We start from the raw sequence: 17,276 nt of genomic DNA, 5'->3' as shown, positions 1-17,276 counted from the left end.
AATGTCTCCAACTAAATTCTGCCATATCCAGACATTTATTAACTAAACATACAGACAGGAAAGACTGCTCATGTCTTCTGTTATGTGGACTGGAGGAGGCCCCAGTTCTTAGTTATTGTAGGTGCTGTGGCCACCACCTTACGTGAAATGTTTACCTGAGGAAATGCCAAGATTTCAGAGACAGGATTCTGTTACTCTTATTTTAGGCAAACAGAATCCCCTGTAGCAGTGGTTCTCCAGGTTGGCCAGATTGACATTTCCTTTGGATAATTTGTTGTCCTGCCTACTGTAGGTTGTTTTGCAGCATCCCTGGCTTCTACCCACTAGATGCCAGTAGACTCCTTCTTCAGCTGTAACAACTGAAAATGTCTCCCGGCATCGCTAATGTCTGCTTAGGAACAAAATAGCTGCTGAATGAGAACCATTCCTCTGTAGGTTTAGAGTGGGACAGGAAGGATTGGGAATTTATTCTAGTGCACAGGCTACAGGCCTTCCTGGTTTATTAAACTCTGTCCATGCAAGGGCAGGGAGTGTCTTGGAAACATTTTAGCTGACCCACATCTTGAACTGGCATCAGTGAGCAGCTTTTCTATTCACCATGGCAGACAACAGGCACAATTCTCACCATCGGTGGCACTGAACATTCTAATTAGCAAACTGTGGAGTATGAACTGAGAACAGATGAGACGTGCTTATTACGTGGGCGTCCTGATTAGATGCTATCTGACTGTGCATTATTTTAAAATCTTTTATTTAGAAATCTCTTCAGAGAAAAGTTACAAAATAGTACAGAGGACTCCTATATACCCTTTTCCCATCTTCCTCAGCTGTTAACATTTTACCTTTTGCCTTATTTTCTGTGTGTGTGTATGTGGGTACAACTGATTTCATCACTTGAACAAGAAAGTGTCTACAAGGTTTCTCTACCATTAATAAGTATTTTATAGTTATAAGTAATAAGTATTTTGTGGGGAGCTCCTTGGAGATTATATAAATATCCTGTACTCAACAAATTTCACCTACTAGTTTTAGCAACTGTTGATAATTTTTGCCTGAATCAGTTATTATTATGACAGTTGACAAATGGTGATTTTCTGATTTTACCATTCCTTTTATAATTATTAGATGGCATTCAACAGAAAAGTTGAGCTTTGTCTTTTCTTCTACTTTTATTTATATTTTATTTGTATATAAAATATATTGATATATATTATCTGTGTGGCCTCATGCAGTCCCATTTTATTTAATTAATTATGTTTTTGCTATTATGTATCTAGATGATCAGAGCATCCCACATTTCATCAGGGGAAGTGCCTTTTAGCCAGATTCTGTGTTCTTTTGACATGGCCCACCATTCTTTGAGCACTTCCCTAATTCTTTCTGGCACAAAAAGATGTTCCAGGCTCATCTTGTTCCTTTTCTGCCCCAGCCTTATAATCAGCCATTTCTCTAATGAACCCTGGTATTTTTTATTGGATAAGGGTATTTAGAAACCAAGATCTGGGTGCTAGGTGTGCTTGCTGTTACTGGAATGTCATTACTTCTAGGCCCTTTCAGTGGACAGAGCTAGGAAATACATGTGTGTACACACAGAAACACATACATGTGCACTTACATATATTTCTACATCCACCCACAATCTGTATGTACTTTAAAAACCATGAGTTCACACTGGTGACTCCAATTCCAATCGAATTCTGTGGGGTTAATGTTAGCTTTCCCATTTTCCATACTTGTATCTCCTTTCTCCAATGGTGAGAAGTCCAATTTCTAATATCCTTAACATAGTCACTTATTTCCTCAATCCCCCTGCATTAACTAATCTCCCAACCACCAAGTTCATCTCCCACACCTAAATAGCCTGCACAGGGTGCATTCCTGCTGGCCTTGGGCCCCACCACTCCACCAGAGCTGTGCAGGCCAAGTCTGCATTCTTGGTTAGAATGCCAGCATTACATTAGCTGCACCCAGTCACATTTATGCTAAGTGTTTTTAACTACAGAAATTATACCTGTTAAGACTGCCTAAGCCTATAGGTAGGCATTTGCCCAGTGGTTTGTGGTCAATCTCCACATAGGCTAAGTGGGAGGAGGAAAAAGAGGCACAGAAACAGTGACACATGTCTGGTTAGAAATTCTGCGTCCACACCTGGCATCACTGGGGTTTATTTGGCCATGACTGGGGTTGGAGCACATGGAATTGTTCAGACTTGTGGTGAGCACCCTACATATACAGCTACATTAACTCTGGGACACCAGGATGAAGGACTCAATGCTTAGACCTCATGATCTTTTAAGGAACCAATCAGAAAGCCTGTGATTGTATACTACAGTATGACAGCAATGTACAGAAAGCTATAGGAGCTCAGAAATAAGAGGGTGGCTGGAGAAAGACTCCCAGAGGAGGTGATGCTGATTTATGCTCTGACTCCCTGCTGACAGAAGGGAACTTGTGAGGGCTTGACCACATAACTTAATAAGCCCATGTCTTATCATCTTGAGATCGAAGGTGCATGGAGAGCAGATGGCAAAGGACTCAGTATCTGGGACATGTTTTCTCACACACCACTGAGGGTTGAGAACAACGACACCGGAGATGTGGCCTGTGACAGTTACCACAAGATTGCTGAGGATGTGGTTGCCCTGCAGAACCTGGGTGTGTCCCACTATCGCTTTTCCATCTCTTGGCCTCGCATCCTCCCTGATGGGACCACCAAGTACATCAATGAAGCAGGCCTGAACTACTACATGCAGCTCATTGATACACTGCTGGCTGTCAACATCAAGCCACAGGTGAGTTTGGGCCTGTCCAGGCCTTGGTCAGGTTCACATGTGGGACCCAGCTGGGCCAGGAACACATTTATTGTGTAAACAAAACGCTGTTTGATTTTTGAATTGTCAATAAATCCACACAATGCAGAATTCAAAAGGCATAAAAGGGTCTACAGTGAACATTATCCTTCTATCCTTGACCCCCAGCCGTCAGTTCCCCTCCTTCCAGGCCACCAAGTTTGCTAGGTTCTCATGCCCTTCTTTGCGTTTGTAAGCCAGTAGATGTGTAGTATGTGTGCACATATCTGCCTTTCCCCCTCTTCCCACAGTGTTAAGATACATGCAGTTTGGTACTTGCTTTTATTTAACAGGACTTCTTACAGATAATTGACATATTCATACATAGTTTCCTCTTTTGTTCTTGTTATATGGAATTGTTTGTACCTTACTTCTCTATTTCTGTTAATAGATCTTCCCTGTGATGTTTCCACTCTTTGCCATTATAACCAATACCACCATAAGTAACCATAGACATACATAATTTTGCATGGTGGAAGTTTTTCTGTAGGATATGGTTCTAGGAGTAGAATTGCTGGGGTGAAAGTGCATGTATTTTAAGCCTTGAGTAATGAATAATAATGCAGGAGCTCACTTGTGGGTTTACTTTGCTGTCACCAACATTTTAGAAATTTACTTGGGAGCCTAAAAACACTTTTGATCATCCCCTGGACTGTTCATGATAAAGCTCAGGAGAGCACTAGTTCTATGACGCTGTTTGTTTCCTCTGCTGTAGGGGTTGGAGATTATGCATCACAGCCAGAGCATAATCCCCACATTACAACCCCTCTTTCACAAAAGGAGAACTTTTTTCCAAATAAAAGTGTTATCTGGACTCTCCTCACACTTACACTGCTGAACAAACTGCCACACAGTGTTATGATGGCAAACGGTAGGACTAATAGATGGCACACAACTCAGGAACAAATGATTTTGAAGCCTCTAAGGGCACTGAGACACTGCAGAAGAGAAGAGTACTGTGGCCAGGAGAGCTTCAGAGAAGTGTGGTGTTGAACAAAGAGGAGAATTTGGATGGGTGGATAGGCAGGAGAAGGGCATTTTGGGCAAAGGGAGAGACAAGGTCTGGGTTGAAAATGGTTAGTGGCCCAGTGCAGACTGAGGAGAGTGGGGACCCCAGCCTGGCCAAGCTGGGGTATGTCAGGGGCACTGAGGGAAAGGCCAGGAGAAAGGCCAGGTCTCCACGTGGACATGGCCAGAGGGGCCATGCAAAAGGTTCCCAGCTCTACAGGAAGAACCTCCAGACACTTCAGATGTTATTGGGGATGTCCCTTTACAAGCAAAATGCTTCCATTCTCCAGGGACCCTCAGAGTCTCAGACTCTCCGTGCAACCTATCCAGGCAGGTTCTGAAGCATTAGCATTTATAATCCCTGATTACAACCATAGCGAACCCTTACTCTTGAGGTGCAGAGTATTCGCCACGGGTCATGCACTCTGCTATGTGATTTAGGCCTCATAAAGATTCCATGACGTAGAGGTCTCAGTGCCTGAGCCCAGGGTCACACAGCTGGTAGGAAGCAAAGCTGTGACTCAAACCCAAGCTTCTCTGATCCAGATGTGTGAATTTTTCACGATGCAACACTGTTCCCACTCTACCCCCACTCCACTCTACCCCAACCCCACAAAACCTTTTTGTCTCATCATTCATTCTCAGCTTTAGCTGCAGACATTTGTAAGCATCCCATGAAAGGCACATTGATGGAACTGCTGATCTTGCATTTTCACAGGTGACCATTTACCACTGGGACCTGCCCCAGGCACTCCAGGATATTGGCGGCTGGGAGAATGAGACCATTGTGCAGCGGTTTAGAGAGTATGCGGATGTGCTCTTCCAGAGGCTGGGGGACAAAGTGAAGTTTTGGATCACACTGAATGAGCCCTTTGTCATTGCTAACCAGGGCTATGGCTATGGCACACATGCCCCAGGTAAAGGTCCTACACCCGACATGGCAGCTTTGGAGGGTGGCATTCTTAGCACCACGAAGTAGGAGATCCAGGTAGCACTAGAGAAGGCAGCCAAGAAAGTCCCAGGGCAGAGTCTCAGGATCCCCACCTCTTGCTCAAGGCTGCCTGACAGGCAGCAGAGACACTTTTGCAAAACATGAATTTCACATCTCAGTACCTCCAAATGGCTTCATTTCTTTGCTCTGACCTGCCTCAGAAGCTCCCTGAGATCAGAGACACAGACTAACCTAAGTAGGAAAGGATGAATTGACAGAATGCACAGGTCCCAGTGTGTTTTATGCAACTCCAAAACCCAAATTTCCAGTAACTGATTTAGCTGAACTGAGCTCAACCTGACTTAAACCAATATGAGGCTGCTTATGGTCATTTCCCCTCTTACTATGAACATTTCTAAAGTTCTCCTGCAGACAGATTCATGTTCTCAACTACAGACAGCTGTCCTGAGCCCTGCTGGGGTGATATATAAATATGTTATATGCAACTTAACTCCTTTTATAAGACACAAAAACCTTTTAATTCCAAAACACATTTGACTCTAAAGGTTTTGAATAAGGGCCTATGGACTTGTCCTTGTTCCTTGAGAACCATCCAGTTTTTTCTCTAGCTCTAAGCTTACGAGAGTAAATTTGTGTCCACCTGTGTGACTACTTAGGCGCATGTATAGAACCTGGGAAGAGCCATGGGGATCTCTGCTTTGAATCATTCCCAGACGGATCTCCCCATAGGTTCTTGGCTGGTGCTTCAGTATAGCATTCCTGCAACTTCCTTCAGCACGAGTTGGTGGCCTCTCTCATAACATTTGCTCTCAAGGAATCTGTGTGTCAGCTGGATTCTCCAATCCTTACTTTCACTGTGGGTCCCCAAAGACTGCCAGGATGTCAACTCCTGAGGCACACACTCTTCTGCGTACTTTGCCTGAGACATATGAACCACTCCGGGGAAGGGACAGAGCAATCGTTTATCAAGCGCCTCTCTTTGCCTGACACAACACTGGTGGGTGCTTCATGTACGCTATTTCATTTCCTTCTCACAACTTTCTAGTACTCATTTTGCAGAGGAGGAAGCTAACAGGCTGATTACTCACCCAGACTCCACTGCTGGCTAGTAAGAAGTGGAACCAAGATTTGCATTCCACTCTTCCTCATGCCCAAATCGGCACTCTTTGTGTCAAACACATAGAGGCCATCTATAAGCAATGTATTCTTGGCCACATTCATTATTCACTGATGCCCATGTGAATGTTTCCAGGAATCTCCTTTAGGCCTGGCACTGCCCCCTACATCGTTGGCCACAACCTAATAAAGGCTCATGCTGAAGCCTGGCATCTGTACAATGACATGTACCGTGCCAGTCAAGGTGGCGTGATTTCCATCACCATCAACAGTGACTGGGCTGAGCCCAGAGACCCCTCCAACCAGGAGGATGTGGAGGCAGCCAGGAGATACATGCAGGTCTGTTTTTCCTTTGGATATTATTTTTACTTTTGCTTGTTTTCACTTCCTGCCATGATCTGGTGGAAACAGATTGTTAAGCACACATTTAAGCATTTAGGATGTAGGCCCTATTTTGCTATTTTCCTGATTTTGTGAGCTTGGGAAAATTACCCAATTTTTGTACCTTAGTTTACTCATCTATGAAATGGAGAGGACTTACCTACCTTACAGGTTTGCTGTGATGAAAGTTCTTTAGGGTTTCAAGTCTTAAAAATTATTTATACATGTTGTCCTTACTGGATGCCACAGTGGCTTGAGGTGAAATAACAAATTCCAGCTCTTTAATCTCTGGTTTGACTATGGTAGCTAATAGAGCTGGGATGCAATGTCACACTTCACCTCTAGGTGTCACCATCTAATTTTATTTATTCTACCTAAGTTCCTTAAACTGGGGACTTTGGATTCTGTGAATATCATTAGTATCCCTAATTTTTCAATTCCATGAGTTTAACATAAAGACATATGTCTTTTAGTTATGGAATTTGCTTCTAGGAAGTAGAGTCACTGGTAAGTAGATGCCAACAAATGGCCCACCCTTATTTCAGTCTGGGCCCTTGATGAGAGAAGACTGGCCCTTATCATGTCACAGCCTTTTCCTGGCTCCTGCTGGTGTCTCTGAAGGAGTTAGAAGGCACCCTCTCCCATGTTTCAGCATCAGGAAAGGCTGAGGTCTCTCTCTCCAGATTGGTCCCCACTTTTGGCTCTGTGGCGATGCCTGTTGTGGCAATCCCAACATTCTGTGGGAATGCCAAGGGCCTTGGTTTGCCAAACTTTTTCTAAGAAAACTTGACAAAGGCAGTCAAATTAAGTAAAAATAAGAGCTTAATTTTCCCATTTGCTAGTCAGCTGGGGAAAATCTCGTACAACAAAATTAATGCAGCCCTTATTTCAGAGTCACAGAACTGGTGAATTAGAGCGACAATGTTTTCTGAAACCAAAATCCCAAACCTGAGGAAATGTTAGGCTGTAGTCTGATTAGATTGAGCCATTTGTTAGTCAGCTATGATAGTGCAGCCCAAGGATTATGATACATACATCTCCTAGTAAAATCAGCTTCCATGGATTATGATACATACATCTCCTAGTAAAATCAGCTTCCATGGAAAGGAATGATTTGTTGCCTAGAGCGCACTGAGGCCTCTTTCACCATAGCGTGTTTCAAGCCTCGTCTTTGAGAAGGGAAGGCTGTCCTCACCCTACGTTTTAGGCATCAGCCAGCACATGAGGACAGGATGTAGAGAGACAGCAGCAGCCTCTCAGTACCCCAGCATCAGAGTGTTTGGGGGCCATATAGCCTCCTTAAGAGTAAAGACGGCTTACACCTCATGGACAGAATAGGTTGAAAAGTTCACCACTTCATGGCTGTGAATCCAGAGCCTATGAAGAATCATCCTGTACCTATGCAGCCAGGAAATCCTTGAACTCAGCTTTCCTCAGGAAGTTCTCATGATCCTTAGGCCTGATGATGGGGAAGGATGTGCTCTACAGTGAGAGAGAATCCGCAGACTGCAGGTTTATAGTCTCCCCTACTCTTCGGTAACACCCTTTCCAGGGCAGCCAGGCATTTACTAAGCTCTGGGCCAGTGCTCACTTTAGCTCTCCTCTCAAGTTGCAGTGGTTAACACAGCACTGCCCTCAGGGAGATGGCAATGAGGTAAAAAAAAAAACCCTGTGTTTATTTAAGCTGCAACATGTAAAAAGTTACAGAGATGTGTGTTTAAGACTGGGGGCTGGGACGGGGAAGGGGTTCTGAGGTCAGGGACTCCTGAACAGGGAAGCTGCTGCCTCTTGGTGCATCCACCTGTTAATGTCCAGGCTGACTGTCCCCCAACTCCACCCGCAGTTTATGGGAGGCTGGTTTGCACATCCTATTTTCAAGAATGGAGATTACAATGAGGTGATGAAGACACGGATCCGTGAAAGGAGCTTGGCCGCAGGCCTCACCAAGTCTCGGTAGGTCCTGGTGCCCACACTCAGCCAGTAGAGGTCATGAGGAGGTCTGGTCTGTGGTGTGGAACTGACAGCACAGTGGTGACAGCATGGCTGTAGGCATCAGAGAGGCATGTCTTAGGCACATTACTATGTCTCTGAGCTTCCTTGCTTGCCAGAAAGATTAAATATGATGGCGTATGTGAAGCTTTTAGCCTAGGACCAGGCACTGCTATGTCCTTAACAAAAGACAGTTGCTGTTATTTGTCAGAACAGCCAGGAAATCTGTCTCAAGGGTATTCACTTCTTAGCAACCACTGCTTCACTCCAAGTACAAATTCCTCAGTTCATCCTATCCTATTTATCACCTTTAAGTCAATGTGGATAGCAATGGGTGACAGGTGATGGCCAGGCATGTCATTTGGTCAGCAAGTGGTGATGGTTTGCACCAAAGCAGTCCTACTTCCTGGACAAAATAGCATCAACAATGGCTGACATTATCCAGCTCTTACTGCTACTTTTATTACTCCTATTTAAAGAGGAGTAAAGTGAGGTACAAGGATTACAGTGAGATCACCCTATCAAAATGATAGGGCCGGGATTTGAAATCAGGCTGGCTGACTCCAGGGACCACACTCTATCAGTTTGAGAGTCATCTGGCTAGGATTAGAGGTGTGCTGTGTGGAAGAGGGCAGAGTAACCCGGCTTCCTGGGAACTTAACCCACAAGCTCGAGGGTAGCTCCTGTGACCATAAGCAGGGGAGGATAAAGGTATGCAAAAGGTATGAATTCCTAACATAGGCTGGGAGTCTTTCATTAGATAGCACAGCTGTTAGGATTAAATAATCCAGTTCCCACCCTGGCAACACAGTCCTGGCCCAGTTAGGGTGAGTCTTGCTGACCAGGCTGTGCCCAGAAAGCTAATCTGCCAACTCTGTTCTCCAACAAGGAAGGTGGCACTCTGGTCCACTGACATATCTTCACCAAGCACCTACTGTGTGCCCAGGTCAGGGCCAGGCCTAGTGGGGTCCATGTAAGGAGAGACTTCCAAGTTGCCGACATACCAGCTCGGAAGACAGTAACCCTCATCATTCCAAGGAATTCTATTCCCCAACTTCTTCATGCAAAGAAAACTCAGATGAGATCAGGGTGGGCTGGGTAGATGCAGGAGACTTCATGGACAAGGCTGGGCCTTGACAATGAACAGTGCTTGGGAGAACAGAGGGCATTCCATCCAAGGGGAAGGGCACGAACACCAGCCTGGAGGTAGGAATGAGTGGGGACCCTGCAGCTTAGAACCAGGGGACCAACAGTGGAGAGAGGGGAGGATGAGGCCACATGGTGGAAGTCCTGGAGGCAAGGCACACGCCCAAGGCCTTGATGCCAGGCGAGCTGAGACGCCACTGCTGGCCCCTGAGCAGGGGAGAGAAGGGCATGAGGAGGCTGGGCTTTAGTTTTCTCCCAGTGTTTCAGGGAGTGAAGGTTTTGATCCCCAGGTTAATGGTAGCAGAATTTTCAGTAAAGGTGTCAGACACCTAAGCAGGGCAATCTCTACAGACAACCCTAAACTAGCAGCACCAGGGATTTACCTGTCAGTTTTTTTTGTAGTTGGATTTGACTGACAGGAACCTGTGAGTGTTGTACGCAGGTGCATGTTAATCAAATTGTATAGAAAAGTCTCAGAGTACATGGAAAATGCTCTACCAAATGTCTTTTTTTTTAAAATGCAGTAAAATTGTGTAAGCAGAAAAGTCCAAATCCCAAAAGTTCAATAAATTCAATTTGTAAAAATATTTTCCCTACTAATAAGGAGACTGAAGAGGCACACCTACATACACAACAAAAATCAAGTAATTCCGAGATTACAGAAATACAAATTATTAAAGATACTATAACCTTATGAACATAAGAATGTCTCAAGGTATGTACCTCACACCTGTTCTTGATTTCAAAATCTACCACAGAAATGTCAGAAGTTGCATATGTTAATTTTTAAAGGAGATTAAAAAATGTATATCATGTGTGTGTAGTTCCGAAGGGGAGGGTTTAGAGAAGGATCACTTGGAGCTTAATTTTGTCAACAGAGAGTCTTGTAACAGCAGAGGGGAAGAGAGGCTTATGGTCTGGTAGGAGCAGCCTCGGGGGCTTTCAGCAGCAGCTGGAAGGGCCTCTTCTTGCTCCTGGCCAGCTGTCCCTCATCACAGGGAGCCCTCCTCCGACCCTGCCCCAGAACATTCTCTTCCCAAAGCATGAGTCTTCCTAAATCCCCACACCCTTACCGGCTGCTCCTATCCAGGCTCCCAGAGTTCACTGAGAACGAGAAGAGGAGGATCAATGGCACCTATGACTTTTTTGGGTTCAATCACTACACCACTGTCCTGGCCTACAACCTTGACTATGCCTCATGGATCTCTTCCTTCGATGCAGACAGGTAAGTCAGTCAACAGGGCACCAGAACAATCTCTGGAAAGACAGCAAGGTGCCCCTTTGACCAGCATTTACTTAATGCCCTGTACAGCTTCAGAAAACCTCCTGATGCCATGTATCCTGGGGCTTGCGAGATGAGCTCCATCTCTTGAGACATCTGATTAAAACTTGATTAGTTTGATAGTAATGCAGGCTAGGACTTCCAAGATGTTTCTCATTAGACATGCTTGGAATTTTAAGAAAACGTTTTCAAAAGTATTTTTCCTCCATTGGTTTTCTTTTTGTCAGATTTGTTTTCATTTATGAGATGTATTTTGGTTGAAAAATGACAAAAGGGTTTTTTTTCTTTTTAGGGGTAAAGATCAAACTATTATTTCTATATTACACACAATATATATATTCAGAGTGGAAACATTAGAAAGCAAGATGTGTGTGTCACTCCAGAAGTGTACATGTGTGTAGGGGGCTATAGTGCCTCCCAGGGGCTATAGTGCCTCCATTTATATATGTAAACTATATACATATAGGACCTATACACACACACACACACACACACACACACACACACACACACACATAGGACCTATATATATACATATAGGACCTATATATATATATATATATGACTATATACATATATATACTATACATATACATATATGTATACTATACATACATACATATATATACATATACAACTATATACATATAGGACATATATATACACACACACACACACATACATATATATATATGTATACACACACACACACACACAGTTTATTTACAAAAAATGGAGATAACAGGTATACACATTGTTTTGTTCTTTCCTAACAAGCAAGCAGTGTGACTCGGTCTAGGTTCATTCTTTGAGGACAAGCACCTACACCCTCACTGTACCCAGCAACCACCAGAGTTAGACTTGCCAAAGGGGCTGAGAAAGCCGCCCTGCTGGTCCCCATTCTTGCTGCCTTATTGGTCCTGGTTCCCCACTGATGGTGCTCAGGCTTACAAAATACCCCATGTTCAGTTCAACTGAACAAGATAAAGTTTTTTCTGAAGAATTTGGACATTCACAAGTATCTAAATAACCAATCCTTATCTGAAATAAACGATTAAGGCATTGAGCTCCTGGGTCTCCCCTAGCAGGCATGGCCTTTTACTGCCCGTTGCCCTCTCCTTGTCCATCTGGAGCACTTGGGCACTTGAAGCAGGTCCCAGCCTGTTTCCGGTCATCACACAAATGGGGACCCCGACTATGGATGCCTTGGCCACACCTGTGGCCTGCACATGGCGTTGACTGGATGTAGGTGACTCAGCAGAGCCACTTCTCTGAAGACATAGCACTCACATCCTGTTGGAGACTGTGACTACAGAAACCCAGAGCCCCTTCACACTGGTGGGAGGTGTGGTCTATTAATAGAGCCGTGGAAGGTTAGATCCATGAATAAGACCATCCTTCTGTACAGGTGGAAAGCTAAGCACAGAAAGCTTAAATGGCCTGTCCAAAGTTACCCCAGTGTTGAGTGGTGCATCTGGAACTAGTAAGAGGAGAATCAGAAGTCTGACTCTTCTGGGTTTAGCCATGACTCTCAAGTCTGGATAAAACCTAAGGCTTTTCCTAGTATAAATCCTGTTTTGTGCAAAGGGCCTCTTGGGATTTACAAATGCAGACCTAATCTTTAGTGTTTTAACTCATAGGGGAGTTGCCTCCATCACAGATCGCTCTTGGCCAGACTCTGGCTCCTTCTGGCTGAAGATGACACCTTTTGGATTCAGGAAGATCCTGAACTGGTTAAAAGATGAGTACAACAATCCTCCAATTTACGTAACAGAAAATGGAGTGTCCCAACGGGGAGAGACAGACTTCAACGACACCACAAGAATCTACTACCTCCGCAGTTACATCAATGAAGCACTCAAAGGTATGCGAGGCCTGCCCCCACCCCACGTGCACCCTCTGATGCTGGGAACACCTGCAGGTAGGCTGGTGCTGTACCCACAAGCCCCAGTATGAGAAAGATGAGGTTTCTTGCTCCTACTGGGTTTAAGCCTTTTCTTGGGACCAAACTCTGAGCCTTTTCCTTCCTAGACTTAAGCTCAGCAAGCAAACCCATTTGCTGGTATAACTAGACCTGAGTTCCTGGCCTGAGCCATTTGTTCTGCTTGATCCTCCCTGATGTCTAATGTCCCTGAACAGCAGTGCCTTCCTGAGGACAGCTTGGACAGTCCCAGGAGGAGTGGGCTGGGGTGTGTGTCTAGGCTCTTTTGTTCCCCAACGAAAAGTTTGAGACCCTCAACTCAGTAGGATGACTTGGGATGGGACTAGGACAAAGGAACGGTGAGTAATGCTGAGTAACAGAGAATGAGAGAACAAAGAAATGGTTAGAGAACCCTATTCCAGCTAAAATCTTTTCTAAGGGCCACTTATTTTCTATAGGGAGGAGCATGAACACTATAAGGCACTCAGCAAGACCAATACCCCAGGATGTGAAGACAGGATTATAGATGGCCTAGTAGGGTTAATTTAGTCCACCAGTGTTACTGACTCCTATTCAGGGTTGAGTCTTTCTAGAAACATTCTGATGGCTCTATAGCTCCATCCACTGAGGACGAGCTAACAATTACTACATGCCAAAGATGGGCAGTGCTCTTAAAAGAGCTAAAAAAAAAAAACCACAAAACCTCCCTTTGACCTGCAAATGGGGAAAGTGGAGACTGGGGCTGAGCTGTGGGCAGGCATGGCCTCAATAGGCCTGGTGTAAAGGTATACAGAAGCTCATGCCAGGGCCTCTGTATTTGGGCAGCTGTGCAGGATAAGGTGGACCTTCGAGGATACACAGTTTGGAGTGTGATGGACAACATTGAGTGGGCCACAGGCTTCACAGAGAGGTTTGGTCTGCATTTTGTGAACTACACTGACCCTTCTCTGCCAAGGATCCCCAAAGCCTCAGTCAAGTTCTATGCCTCTGTAGCCCGGTGCAATGGCTTCCCTGACCCTGCTGCAGGGCCACACCCTTGTCTCCAGCCAGAAGGTAAGATGTGGCTCTGGGTAGAGCTACAGCCAGAAGGTGAGGGTGAGAGGGGCCTTTTTCAGTCTATCACCTTTCTCTCTGCCTCTCCATCCTCTTAATTCATTCAACCAATATTTATTTTCGTTCCTCCATACAATCTTAGGGGAACAAAGGAATTAGGGTTAATATTCCATCTAAATGATAGGCCCTGGACTGGGAGCAGCAGGTCTAGATTCTTGTCCAAGCCCTACCACTACCTTACTGTGTGTGTCAGGCAAGAAACTTGGCCAATGCTCCTGGGCTGATGAGAAGATCAAATAAAGTGACTGTGAAAATACAATGCCCAGGACAATGTGAAGTGCCCAATATTAGTTGAATAACTAAAAAAGTATGTATTACTATACAAATGTAAAAGACAATTATCCATTTAGATTATACTCTATTGCCGATAGAGATGTTTAAAAAATATAACTACTTAACCTCATTCAGAGGTCCAAAACTCACTGAAAGGACTGCATGACGTCACCTCAGCAATGCACTCACTCTGGTGGTTGGTTAAGTCTAGCTTGGGCTTAATAAAGGTTAACATAGATCCAATAATTACATCTGCACTAGTGCATAAATCATTCTTTCTTGTTCTCTCCTAGATGTTGGACCCACCATCAGCCCCATGAAAGGGGAAGAGGTTCCGTTCCTGGGGCTGACACTAGGTACAACAGAAGCCCAGACAGCTTTGTACATACTCTTTACTCTTCTGCTTCTTGGAGTCTGCTGTGTGGCATTTCTATCATACAAGTACTATAAGCACTTAAATAAGGGGTAACACAACCAGGCCAACAGGAATTAAGCCCTATTTCTTCATTCTGACCCACAAAATTCCTTAGGCTCTTATATTATGCACGTACCAAACTACTTCTTAAAGGCCTTCTGCAGTGTTAGAGGCTATTTAAATCTTGAAGGACTTCAAGTCCCTGATTAAAATGGATATATCAGCATCGTGTCCAGTATCAGGGATTCATCTGGGCTTTAGAAGACCTGGCAGGTGGCTCTTGTGGAAATGTGCAGCTACTAAGCTCATCCAGTTGTTCTGTGGGCCACTTAAATACAGCCCAGCTAAGTTTCAGAGACTTTAAAAGTGGAAATATGAGTAAAACCACAGTCCTTTATGTAAGAAATCAGCTTCACTGTATGGATGGACCTCAATTTTATCTCCTGCCCTCTCTTCAAGCTCCCTCACAGCCTCATACTTTTTGCTTCCCAGAAAATAAAAATAGTGCTATGTTCTATATCTATGGGTGTTTCTCCTTGTGAAGGTAGGTTCCACAGAATTTATTAAGTCCCACAAGCCAATTGGGGCATCTAAGCTAGCCCACTAAACCAAAACTTTCTGCTGATACTATATATTCCCTGGACCAGAGATATCATAACATACAAAAAGAGATGATCATTGATTGATACTTTCTTTCCCCTACTGCTTCATGTCCTTCCTGCCTCTCCCCTGTCTATAGTACAACTTATAAGAACCTAAGTATGGCCTGCAAGGCCCATGTGATCTACTTTTACTTAGCCGGTTTCCCTTTTTCTTCTCTCAATTTATGGTTAGCTCTGACCTGCATGGACTGGACTATGCCATATTCCTTCTGAAAATGCCTTGAAGTCTCAGCTCAAATAATGCTCTTTCCCCTTTGCATGGCTTTTCTGAACTCCCCAGGAAGACACTCCTTTCTCTACTTAGCTTATAAATATCTCCTATGATAGCTTGTCCATATTATGCTGGAGCTGCCCATTTCTCTATCATCTTCTTGAGGCCATAGGACCATGTCTCACTGTCTCTAACAAGACATAGAAAGCACACCTGCTTGGTTGTGTGTTTATTCATAAAACATATCGAGTAACGGTGGGAGCATAGAAAGATGCAGTCATCATCAACTCCCCGCAAATGTGCTCATGAGACAATCTCACTATGGAACACTTCAAAATTTATTTGGTCTTACACAGATTATCTGGGAGAACATTTTTTAAAAGAGTAGTTTCAAATAGTTTTTTAAAAGAGCTCTTACTGAAATTTTATTACTTATAAACATTCCTTACATGTTTATTATATCTATAGCAAATTCCTGTCAAAATGTTCCACTGCCAGGCAACACAATCTGACAGTTTGTGGTACACAAGCATTTTTCTCCATCAACAGGTAACTATGTCAGATGGAGGTAAGAATGGCTCTAAAACTAGTAATAAAGACATTTCTTGGCAGAAATTATGTAACTTCTGTATTTAAACATTATAAGCTGACAATTATACCTAGATAAATCTCAAAATTCAATATAACTTCCATATAACTTTTTTTGCGGGGGGCATGCACAAAACAGACTTGTGAGAAGAGTCAGTATAAATCTGGGGTGGGGTGGCATATTAAAACATATTATAAAGCTAGTTATAAAAAGTAGTTTGGACACCCAAGAGAGGAACACCTAAATATATAAAGCAAATATTAAGACATATAGGAGAAAGTGATAGTAATAAAATAGTATTAGAGAAGCAAGACTAAAGATGGTGGCATGAGAGGTGAGAAAGAGACCTTGTCCCAAAACTACATATAAACAGTTAATACAACAAATCCTAAAAGAGCAGACCTCACAAAACAGTAAAATACCAAAGCCGTGATTGGGTAGGACCCAAGCACTTCTCCCACCCCAGCTCACCAGCAGAAGGAAGAGAGACAGAGCACAGAGGGAGTGGAAGCCTAGGACTGCTGAACACCTAGCCCTGGATATCTGCTCTGGGAGCAAGAACTATTTTGCGTGGTGCTCTAGAGATTCATGGGGTTGAAAAGCTAAGACAGGAAGAATACTTGGAGAAACTGAGATTCTAGCCGCTTGTAGAAAACAGGGATCCACACCTGGCTGCTCTGGGACAAAAGAAAGGCGGGCAGTCTGAGAGACTTCCTAACAGTGAGAGGGCTGCTAAAGGGGCAAGGATTGAACAGATCTTGCTGCTCAGGAGAAAGGAAAGGTGGACAAAATTGTCTGGGCACACCTATGCCCAGCAGGTTGGGAACTTTCAGGAGCTTCAGGTGCTCCATCCCTCTGGCTGGCTACCCAGCTCCAAGGACCTCCACTGTGATATGCAGCCTGCTGCACCTTCCTACCGGCCGGCAAGCACCGGCTCCCAAACCAGCAGCCCCTGTCCTGGCATCAGGCCAGCCAAAGGAAGGCCCCGCCTATTGCAGATACAAACACAAAGCACAGTCTTTCACCTGTGTGCTTGGCCCACTGGTTCTGACAGTGGAGATAGGCACAGCACCTGGGAAGCAGGAAACAGCTCTTTTCAACCCCAGGCACCAGAGCTGCTCCCCGGTGACACCCAACATTGCTCCAGGGCCTGAGCGGCTGCAGAGAAAAGAGCTTCTGGGCACTAGAGGATGCCACAAATAAATATGAAATGTCAAAGGAAGCTGGGTCAAACCAAAATCCAACAAACACCAGAAAGAAGGACAAGTGAGACTGAACTCATCAATCTTCCTGAAAGACATTTCAAAATAAATATCATTAACATGCTTCTGGAGGTACAGAAAAATATTCAACAACTCAGGAACAAATT

The 17,276-nt window shown here is 44.3% G+C and overlaps 1 protein-coding gene across 1 annotated transcript in view; it reads left to right on the top strand.

Moving 5' to 3' along the window:
* The window catches only part of LCT (lactase), a 50,857-nt gene extending 36,314 nt beyond the window's left edge, over positions 1-14,543 (top strand). The window contains 9 exon segments of the mRNA XM_073240053.1: positions 2,502-2,792; positions 4,576-4,774; positions 6,062-6,264; positions 8,150-8,259; positions 10,532-10,666; positions 12,364-12,587; positions 13,470-13,697; positions 14,324-14,494; positions 14,497-14,543. Of these exon segments, the coding sequence (XP_073096154.1) occupies positions 2,502-2,792; positions 4,576-4,774; positions 6,062-6,264; positions 8,150-8,259; positions 10,532-10,666; positions 12,364-12,587; positions 13,470-13,697; positions 14,324-14,494; positions 14,497-14,543 (1,608 nt within the window).
* The last annotated feature ends 2,733 nt before the right edge of the window (positions 14,544-17,276 follow it).

Source organism: Manis javanica, chromosome 7 (assembly GCF_040802235.1).
Source record: "Manis javanica isolate MJ-LG chromosome 7, MJ_LKY, whole genome shotgun sequence".
In the NCBI taxonomy this organism is placed as follows: Eukaryota; Metazoa; Chordata; class Mammalia; order Pholidota; family Manidae; genus Manis; species Manis javanica.
The sequence above is the reverse complement of the archived record's forward strand: the minus strand, read 5'-3'. Positions and strand labels throughout refer to the sequence as shown.